The sequence below is a fragment of the Trichoplax adhaerens genome, genomic scaffold (genome assembly GCF_000150275.1).
Source record: "Trichoplax adhaerens TRIADscaffold_1 genomic scaffold, whole genome shotgun sequence".
NCBI lineage: Eukaryota > Metazoa > Placozoa > Uniplacotomia > Trichoplacea > Trichoplacidae > Trichoplax > Trichoplax adhaerens.
In genome coordinates, this window is record NW_002060943.1 from 5,320,598 (window position 1) to 5,332,078 (window position 11,481).

General features: G+C 31.4%; 1 protein-coding gene across 1 annotated transcript; it reads right to left on the reverse strand.

Moving 5' to 3' along the window:
- Window positions 1-1,665: 1,665 nt before the first annotated feature.
- Window positions 1,666-3,175, reverse strand: TRIADDRAFT_20151 (uncharacterized protein; the record flags this gene model as incomplete). The annotated part of the gene is made up of 6 exons (XM_002108637.1): window positions 1,666-1,746; window positions 1,859-1,960; window positions 2,173-2,287; window positions 2,502-2,583; window positions 2,765-2,766; window positions 3,063-3,175. 6 exons carry the CDS (start codon window positions 3,173-3,175, stop codon window positions 1,666-1,668), a joined length of 495 nt encoding a protein of 164 aa, XP_002108673.1.
- Window positions 3,176-11,481: the final 8,306 nt, after the last annotated feature.

Sequence of the window (11,481 nt, forward strand, 5' to 3'; positions counted from 1 at the left end):
GTAAGCCTATGGATTATATTACTACACAGATCTGTACTCATATTTAATTTATTACCGTTACCGAGTAGAAATTCCGTAATTACTCCAGTATACTTAACTCATAGTTATAATTTTTATAGACTGTATGCTTGTACATGATGACTAAAATGCAGAGACATATTTCTGTTTTGATACTGTAATCTTTGAGATTAGGGCTTCGATAAAACAGTTAACACAATATGTTTATATCTTATGCTGTTCGTCATTAATTTACTTATCCTTTTTGATTGATATATGATGATATGCCTGCTAGTATAGATATGCCTGCTAGTATTCATGATATGCCGTTATAGAATATTATTTGCTATTATTTTCTACTTATAACAGTAGTTAAATCTATAGGAAACTTTCGTTCAGTACTCAAGCTCTAGCGCATTTTCCTAGCTATACTATAAGGAAATTTTATCTCAAAATCGTAATTATAATTTACAATCATTCCACATTATTTTAAAAGTATGGAATATATCTGACTAGTTGGTTAACAAGTCTCTTAATTGATGAATTCATTGCAATTAAAATAGCTAGTGGGAAGACAATATGTGATTACTAAGCACACAAGGCCTGCAGATAATCTAAAACAATAATTTATCACCTTTTATTTCCATACCGGTAGCTCAATTGTAAATTGTTTAACACTACTCGCAAGCAGAAAGAAATAATAATTTTTAAAAGCATTTAAAACTTCAATGAAAATTACAAGCTATGTTATAAATATATGAGTTCATTAGGAAATAAATAAAATCTAAATGATTTTAAGATAGATAAGCGATATCAGGTAAACAGAAAATCTAGAACGTGAACACGGCATATTTACTCTGATAGTAGTATAATTACACCTGTTTAGGTAATATCAATTTAAACCAGTATTCAAATGAAATACAGTAGATGGTTAAACGATCCATTTTACTAACCCTGAGTTATGTAAAAAACTAAAGAATGAATTATTTTTTCAGAATATGCATTAATAAGACGAGTTACATCTCCCCAATTAATTACCTAGCTAGTCAAACTAGTATAGTATCAGTTCCATTTATTTCCTTTAATTAATTACTGGTTCCTAATGTATTTCGGTATAGATTAATGACTATCAAATTAATCTTCAGTTCATATTATCTCTAGGACTTATTCCAAATTAATAAATAATTTATAGATAGAAAAAAATCACAAATTTTACATAGCTATAAATAGGTTATCTCCAGTAACCTCCATTTTGTCGTGTAACAAATTATCAATCAGTATGACAGATCGATATGTTCTAATAATTTATTTTTCTTGCCATTTTATCACAAACTTATAGTAAGTTTATAAAAATTGAATGATGGGTCACTTGTTTACGAATGAGCTGTTTGATAGCTATAAGTAAAAGACCTCTCTCGCTTTCTTTTATTATACTGTAGTTAGCAACATCGACTGTTAGATCTTCTAAACCGTCTTGGTTTAAGGCTATCTACTTTGATAGAATCATTGATATTGTTAGACGATATAGTATCTTCTTCATTCCTTGCTTCAAGTAAGTGTCTAGATTAATAAAAGTATAAAATTTTGTTAATTGCAAGATCAGCTACGCAATTATTTTAAACCAGTCGATAGACTCATCGATCTGCAAACACGCACTAAAAATTTTCATCACCTTGCTAGTTGATGACATGTTTCAAAAACATGCTCTCCAGTCCTTGCACTTGTTTCAGCATACATTGCATTATGATCCTGTACAATTATAAGATCGTCAATAAAAGAAATTTAAGAGTAAAAAATCAAGTTATACTCGTCTAGTAACTTATAAATTTGAATTAGACTAATTATTTGATAAAGATCTTACGAAAGCCATCTGGAATCCATCTTCTATGCTAACTTTTCTTTGATCCGATATATCTAACTTATTACCAACCATTATAAGTAAAGGTGGATTTTCTACCCAGTCCTAGTTATTATTATCAACATAGAGTAATTGGTTATTGTTAACATTATACCAATTCTATTAAGATATTTATAGAAATGGTATGAAAGTGAATTTTCGAATTTTTTATAGCTACAATAAGATGATCGCATCGGTACTAAAAGCAAGAAACGACCAAGCAGTAGGTGTATCATGTTTGAAACTAAACCCTTGAAACTATGAAACTTTTAACCTACCTCAATATGTGAAAGCCAAGTCGGAATGTTTTCGAATGAGTCTTTGCTGGTAATATCAAACAGGGCAATTATTCCATCGGCTCGACGAAAGTAGGACCTAGGTAAGCTATCAAACCTACGTCAATAGTAAAATAGGCAAACATCAATCTTGGATATCCTGTGTTCCAAAAAGTGTTTCAGATATTTGCAACAGATATAGGGTAAAACATTATTCTCAATAATAGACACCATATCAGAATTCGAACATAAAAGCTTTCCGTTAGATACAGTATGCATTTACTTATCATAATTTGTAAATTCTAATTAGCAGTATTGAGTTAATTCTTTACCTTTCTTGACCAACGGTATCCCAAATTTCTAGCATAACGACTTTATCATCAATAATAACAGGTTTATTATGCAATCCAGGATCTGTTCATTGTGGATTAAAATAATCATCTTAAAAGGTTAGAGTTTAATCTTTTAATCATTTTACAGAAATTAGCTCCTTTGTCTTAATAATTAAAATTATTCACTGAGCAAAGTCTGCTTTAGAGATACGCAATAGATTAATTTATTTAATCCTATTTGACTATCTAATACATAGGAATACAACTTGGATCTAAAGGTTATAAAATTGCAATAACATAGGTAATGATTTTCAGAATAAATTATCTAATAATTGCGAAAGTAATGTTGGCAGATTATAGAGTTAACTATGATAGAAAGAATCAATTGTAACATTAGTTGAGTGATTTCATTCTAGATTATCTTTTCGTCATGGGCATTAGAAAGCAATTAATGATTACACCTCCCGATATCTAAGGTACGAGTGAAGATGAAATTCTTTCATACTTCTAATGGTAACAGATTTAATTATAAAGCTTAAGTCAGAAGTAGTTCATGTGTACTTGCCAATTGTAACCCGCTGGAACTGATCGAAGTTATGATGGCAAAATCGATTAATAAAACTGGATTTTCCAACACCAGAATCTCCTACCAGGATAATTTTAAATATTTTCATTGCTGTCATCATGGTCACATTAACCTAAGTTAGATAGAAATAATAGAAATTCTGCAATAAATTTATGATGTTGTGAAAAATAAACCGTGGATTTACGAATTAAAACAGTTAAATTGTAAGAAATACATATCTTTCATCTCATTTACCTCGACATTTGTCTCAACAACATCTGTTAAACCATCAACTGTATCTTTTTTATCGGAATTCATCAATTTATCCTTTCTATTTTGTTGCCACGATGCGCTAGTTAGTAGTGAGCGTACATCATCACTCACTTTAACCTGGGAAATTTCTTCGTGAGGATCAGACTGTTTATCTTCATTATCCGTTTGATTTAATAATACATTTTCATCATTATCTAGCTGCCAGCCCTGTAAAAATCATTAAACAGCTTTTATGGATGCTAAAAATTCGTATATATTAAGTTACGACTAGGGTCCATTTAGGATCAGAAAATGATTCAGAGTAAGCTTTTACTTCTCAATATCTAAATTATACGAAAATATCATCATTGGATTATTGTCCAAAATGAAAAAAAGGAACAAGAATTCACCTCTTCCTGATATCTTTTCAATTTTGCCGTTCGAGCTAGTTTAATAAATTCGTCCCATCCCTGAATAATTGCTCTGAATGTTAAAGAATTATTTATTTATTAATTTACAAGAAATAATTAACTATTTTGAAATTGTTATGATGAGAGCAGCCATTCATAATTACGATGTTTACACTTTGACATATACTGACTTTGCTATGATGAAATTAATCTTCTGTTATTACGATATTTATATTTAACTTATGCTAAAGTTTGCGATATGATAAAATCAATCTTATGGTATTGCGATATTTATACTGTAACCCGCGATAAACTTTATTGTATGATAATAGCAATCTTACGATATCGCGATATTTATATTTAGCCAATGTTAAATTTTGTCATAATAAAATCGTACTGTATATCATTACGATATTTGTACCTTAATCCTTACTATACTTTGTTATATGATAAAAGCAATCTTATATTATTATTTATATACTGTAACCCATGCTAAAGCTTGTTGTGACATAATCAATTTTAAGTTATTATGATATTAATACTATACATTAACCCAAGCCAAACTTTAACATATGATAAAATTAATTTTAAGTTGTTACGATATTAATACTTCAACCCAGGCCGAATTTTAACATATGATAGAATTAATTTAAGTCATTACGATATTTATACTTTAACCCATGTTAAATTCTGCTAAGCTAAAATTAATGTTACGTCATTACAATATCTACATATACTGTAACCTATGCTAAACTTTATCATACGATTAAATTAATCTTTAGTTACCTATTAGCGATTCCACCCGAAGTTGAAACGACCAGAGGTTCGACATATTTGTTTCGATTAAATAATTTATTATAATACGATTTCTTCTTTATAGGAGATGTTTCTGTTTTGATAACAACTGCCTGTAATGGAGTTGTATTCTCAGGTTGATTATCATCCGTTGAGCCTCTATTGATTTGAATTCTTTCACTACGCAGAGTAATGAAATTGAAAAGGTCGAAATTTAATTTATACTCTCCAATGTTATTTTAAGTTTTAGAAACTACGGATAATCCTAAATTAGAAAACTTCAAAAGCAGGCGTGAGAGTATTTATTACGATTAATACTTCACATATTATGCTAATAACTCTATTTTGGAATAGTTCTTAAGATCTCATGCTCGTTGATATTGACTACTGTACACCGGATAACAAGTTGAAGCAAGTGCTAATGTTTTTAGGGGTAAAGAGAATCCTCCTATCTATCGGGTTATTCGAAGCTAGGAATTAAAACTTCCAGAATTCACTCATCGAAGCAAATCGAATCAATTAGTCAAATCGGAAAATAGATGTTACTGACTAGTAACAAAACACAAAAATAATTCAAAACTGATGTGTTACTAAACAGTAGCAAGATCAAGACTAACCCAAGCTCTTCAATCTACCAGCACACCAGCTGTAATTTCTACAGGCTTTTGCACGCAATTTATTCTCTAAAGTATAGCACATGAAGAAATAGCTAGTTGAACTAAATTATACTACTGGATATAAGGAACTGTATCTAAATGTTGATTGTTAGCGCTAACGTTAGCTATTACATCAGCAATGAATAACATGACAGGTGCAAAATAATCTCAAAGACTTTGAAGGTTAGCGACTGTAATTTCATGATAGTGATGAAGAATATGAATTAGGAATTAATACCTTATGATTTGTGTTCTATAGCAATTTTCAATATTACGTACTAGCATGAATTTTATAGTACATGAATATGTTATAGGTGGGTTTTCTAGCAAGCTATTGATTGGAAGTTTTTCTGAGATTGTACAAGGTACGAAATTAAATTAAATCTGTTAAAGAACAAAAATTATAGGATAAAACATTTTTAGATGTCTCTTAATGAGATGCTGTCCATATCATATGCATATTTATATACATTGTATATACATATACATATATATTTATCGATAGATAGACTTAAAATGTAGATAAATTTCCTCAAATAATTCATATATGGTAGTATGGAAGAAATCTTTCATTGATCTATTTCTTGCAATATTCTCGCATATATCACTAGACTGCAAAGGGATTTTCTTAAAGGGTTCAATAATGTAAAATCTATATATGGTAGAACAGAAGCAATAAATCACATTTGTAATATTCTAGTATGCAGATAATGTGGAAGGATTTTCCCTTATAAAGATTTAGTAACGGGAAATTCATAAATGGTAGAACACAAGCAATCCCTCATTAATTCCCTTTTCGCAAAATTCTCGTATATACAGTACTGCAGATATTGTGGGAAGATTTTCTCAAAAGATTCAATAACATGAAATTCATAAAAGTAAATGGTAATACGCAAGCAATCCTTCTTGGATTCCCTTTTTTGCAATACTAGGATAAAACTATGCTCTAATACTTACTCTGTCCTGACTGCAATGCAGATTAAACTCTTCTTGAAATTCTTTAGTATTTTTTCACCTTGTTCTTTTCTTTGAATAATAGTATCGTTGATGGAATAGATAATATCGCCAACTTTAAGCGGACTCTGTTCTGCTAAACTCCTCGATGTAATCTGTAGCAATCAAGTTGTAAATTCATTATTAACAAGAAAGCAGCAGGGTATTTTCCACATTATACACAACATCAATGAGTTACCCTAAATCGTCTATTAATTATAGAAGAGTCAATTTGAAAATAGAAATAACAACATACATAAGAAATATAGACGATGTGATCTTCATTTTCTCCCAAAACAAGGCCATAGCCACGTTTTCCTCCACGTAATAAAAGAGTTCTAATATTATTTAAGTCTTTATTCAAGCCTAGAGCCATTTTGGTTTTAGGTGCAATTTCTCGAATTAATTGTTGAAATGTTTGACGACTTTGAGCATCATCATAGCTTGATATCATAATGTCTTCAGGTTTAATGACATTTTTCTCCTTCTCTTCTGCTGGATCGCTTGGTACCCAACCCTGGATAAGATTTTTACTTTTTCCTTCACCATCAGGTGATTTAGATAACGATTTAATAGCCCTAGTATGCCGAATTAATTCTTTTCTTTCCAAAACGATATCTCGCATACTTTTTTTCGAAGTTTTGCTGCTATTACTCTCTGATTCTGTACTAGCTGGTTGTTGTTTTGGGGGAAGTTCAACCAGTTCATCGACTAATTTTCGAAAGCGAGGGCTATAGGAATTTAATCCTGTTACTGCGTTAACAACGTCTTCATCTTCTGATGGCTTGCTTTTATTTTCGCTCAGTGATGATACTTCCCTTGTGGTGGAAATGACTTTTGTAACTTCTTGACTTTGATGTACAGATTCTTCTTGGCGCGATAATATCGAGCTATTGATTTGATATTGGTCATTTTCTTGCGTGGTTGTACTCACACCATCCGCTATGGGTTGCTTCTCGTCCAGGTTAGATAGATCCATCGATGTATTTTCAGGTACTATTTGGCTTGGTGTTGTTGTAATTTTAACATCTTCTTCTGTAGTTTGAACTGATTTCTTCTCCACATTGGTTAAAGTATTGGAGAAAAGCGAATTCTTGCTGTTGATTTCATCCACTATTGCCAACTTAGTGGGTGAGATATCAGTGCCATTTTGATCAGCTAATTTATGCCGTTCTTGGACAGTAAGACATTCTTCCGTTTGGTATTCCATTTTAGTAATGATAACTTCCGTTTTAACCGTTTCTGTTCTTTGGATAACTTGTCTTTGGACTTGTACAGTATCGGAATCATGATTTTTATCTTTCGCAGTTCGGATTTCGGTCTGTTCGACAGGTAAATTCGTTACTACTGAAATGTTATCGCCTGTCAATAAATCAGTTGGAACGATGGCATGGATTCCATTTTGTAATATTTGTTCCTTTTGCTTAGTAGCAGTTAAATTTTGAATTTCATCGGCTAACTGATTATTTTCCATCTGATTTCCATTTTGTAGATGATGATCATGTACAGGTGATTGATCCATTGGTTGCTTTAAAATTACTTTCGAAATTTTCCCTATGCAAAGTAAATTGACCATTAATATGTTAGCGTTTGCTACAGCTGAAAGTATTTCTTCAGTCTTTCCTACACTAGACTTGAATACTAATTTATGATTAACAGTCACAGATGCCATTACATATAATGAGAAATGATCCACTAAAATGAAGGCCATACATCTCTTATATTTACAGTATTAATGAAGACTTAATTCTGTTTCACTGAGCAAATTTCAAGACTACGTTATCGACAGTATACGATGGTCAGATAGTTTCCTTTATTTAAGCCTTTTGGAATAGGATAATCTTAGAGAGCTCAACAAAATGTTACTAGAAGGAAGGAATACTTTATGTTGTCTATGATTAAAATTAGAATCAATTTAACGGACTTTACTTCTTTAACTTTATATTAGATCATAACTAAAACTCTTATAGAATCTTTTCTAAACTCGATTTGAAAGCTAAATTAGAACGATAATGGGATACAGTCGCATAGGATGAGAAATGACCAACTAGAATGGAAGCAATGTGTCTCTAATATCTACAGTATTAATGAGAACTTTATTCTTGGAGGGCTTAATAAGATATTGCTCGAAGGGATAGAAGGAAAACATTGAGTTGTCTATGATTAAAGTGGACTGATTTGAACAGACTTTTTCAAGCTTACACTAGATCATAGCTATAACTTTAACCTTTTCTTAATTCGATTTGAATGGTAAGCTACTTTAAAAGATAAAGGATGAATTGTATGGAACTCATATGAGATAGTATTAGCTAGAGTTAAGCCAATGCATCTCTAAAATCAACAGGATTAATGATAGGTTTAACTAGAGTCCAAAACCATGCGATCGATAAGACAAGACGGTTAAAAATTTTTCCTTCATTGATGCATCTTACTAAAGGATAGTAAACAGGATAAATCTTTTAGACATTATTAGTAGTAATTGCGAAAGTACCATGACGTAGTGATAAATGAATTAGTCAAGAATTATTTTTAGTATATTGAAAAAATTAAACCGCGATCAATCTATTCTTGCTAGCAGCTAGAAAAGATTAACTTAAATGCTAGCAAAGTAAGCTAATCTTGGATAAGTGCTTTCTAAGTACTAAGAAATTTTCAATGTATATTTGCGATATGAGGTATCTTTTGCCTGTCTATAAGACTATGCCTTCTTGATCATTTCTGCACCATCAAATTTTCTAACTTCATGATCTCATTAGTAATTTAGATTGCTATCAGTACAGAATTTCTCAGGCTAGAATCAACATTTACTGCAGTGGCCATGCTACGGTACTACCATGAGGATGATTTATTGGATGCAAATATCTATCGTGGCCTACTGTGTTGAAGATTTATTTAAGCAGTTATAATTTATGCATAAATACAGCTATTAATTGCTTAGCTTGTTACTGATCTTATTCCACCTGGATTGAATTAGATATGGAGAAAAAGTTGCCATGTATAAGAATCAGCATTTATTGAATTAGCTCAGTGCCTCAGTAACTATCTGATCGTGATTATGCTAGATTTTAAATGTTCGTGGAATAGCTTACTACGGGGTCATTAGGCAACATACTGGCCCTAAAAATGTTCCTGCTGCTTTTACTATCACAATAGCTACAGTGGTGGCGCTAGCTGGAATAATGATTACAATTTAATCATCATAAAATCGAATGTCAAAGGCTTACTGTAGGCAGTAAAGCAAACTGGACAGAATGTCAGAGATTTTATAGATGGCTACCACTGCAGTGATGCAAGGAGCCTTTTTCGATAGTAATATCTAATCCCTCAATTATTATTTCATAGGTCTCAATTCTATCACTCAGGTGCTGTCATTTCTATTATAGATTAATATATGGCCATGAATCCCTCGAGAAGGGCTAAAACTGATTAGCAACGAATAATATTTCATATCCAAATTTTGTAAAGGTGTATGTTAAGGAATATTAAGATTGTGACTAGACTGGAAAAGAAGAGATAGGTGGATGCAAATACACAAGATGAACATCAATGCTAGTAGAATAGGAAGGAATATTTTCTATCTGCATTATTTCTGCATGATGGCAACATCTGTTGCTGCAATAACTATAGCCTATTCATCACTCATGAGTAAAATAGAACATAATTTATTACCAATGATCTCTTCAATTGGATAGCGAGACTGAGATTGGAATCCGTTATGGCTACAGTAGAAGCGATGGAATGGATATTATTCAGTAGCAATTTCTCACTTTTACCTTATCAATGGATTCTTGACCAACCTGACCTAGCAGGGAAACACAGCAATTTCTAGTTTCTAATTAAAAGAAAATCTTGATTTAATTTCTGGATTTGTCAGTATAAAGACGTTCATCTTATTCAGTTGAAATGATAGACATGAAGAAGGAAATCCTTCTAGATGGAAATGTTCGCCATAGGGTCATGTAGTCTACCGTACTTACTTTGGATAGGAGTTGATTGAAGTAGTTAAATTCTTTAATTTAGTGATGATGATGATAATTTACTGACTTATAGTTAAGTTCTACGCTATCAAAATGTTCTTTTCTCGCTTACATCGGCAAGGATAATTAGATTGTATTCTTGCTATAGCTAAAACACCCTAAACAAGGCCATCAAAATAAAACGTTAACAATGGTGAAAATTAGTCAGCATAGCTCAAGTAAGACTGTTATTTTATTTTCTTCTCTTACCCCCCTTGATATTTTGTCTGGCTGTAAACTAGAAAACAATTAATTGTATCAAGGATGGGCAAAGTTAATTCTATCATCAATAGCATTCAATTTTATAAAGGTAGTGGTTAAATTGATTGACACTTTGAAGAATAGGCGAGAAAGCAGCTAATGAATACATATGTAAATGGATTGGATAGCAGACAATACAATTCTTCTTCACTTTAGAATAGAGCAATCGACGAATGTAGTGATAATTTTATCGTTAATGTTAAATACTCGATATCATTCTCAATTGATTTTCTTCCTTTTCTAATCTTACCTATTCATCATAGTTAAAAAAATGATGGTTATATTGAGCAATATTAATTAGGCAAAAAGGGGGAAATGGTGGGACAGCCCATTCTCGGCAGGAAAATCACTACCTTGACTCTGGTCGATAAAAAATAGTTTAATTTAATAGAGAGCTTTCATTAATTATATTATCGTGACTTAGCAATAGGCAATTGGTAATTATGAATGTATTTGAGATTCTAAAATCTTATTCACAGCAGTAGTAGCCTATAAGGTTAAGAACATGACGCTTTAAATCTCCCGTCGATAATTTCCGACTTAAGCACTTAAATCATCCTACGATGAGATAATAAAATTCTTTCCGACTTAAGCACTTAAATCATCCTGCGATGAGACAATAAAATTCTTTCTGGGAAACTCCTAGGTCTAGGAGACGATAGCTAAATAAATTGTTGCTACATGCATTTCAGTGCCTATTTTGGACAAGTAAATAAGTAACGTTTAGAAATTATTCCTTCTATTAGTTGACTGTTTATTTTCTATTTCGCTGCAATGGTTAAAGCTAGATATCCATTCCTCTATTTTACCTCCATATCAAGATATCCGTATTTCATCCCTTTTGAATTACCTCATCTTAGCATAAGAAAGTTATCTTAATCCCATAGAAATCACTTGCTAGCCTAAGTTTTAATTAAAGTTAAATATCCACACCTCTATTTCACCTTCATATCAAAATATTCCAATTTCATCCCTTTTGGATTATATCATTTTAGCATAAACATTTATTGAATCTCATAGAAAACATTCCTA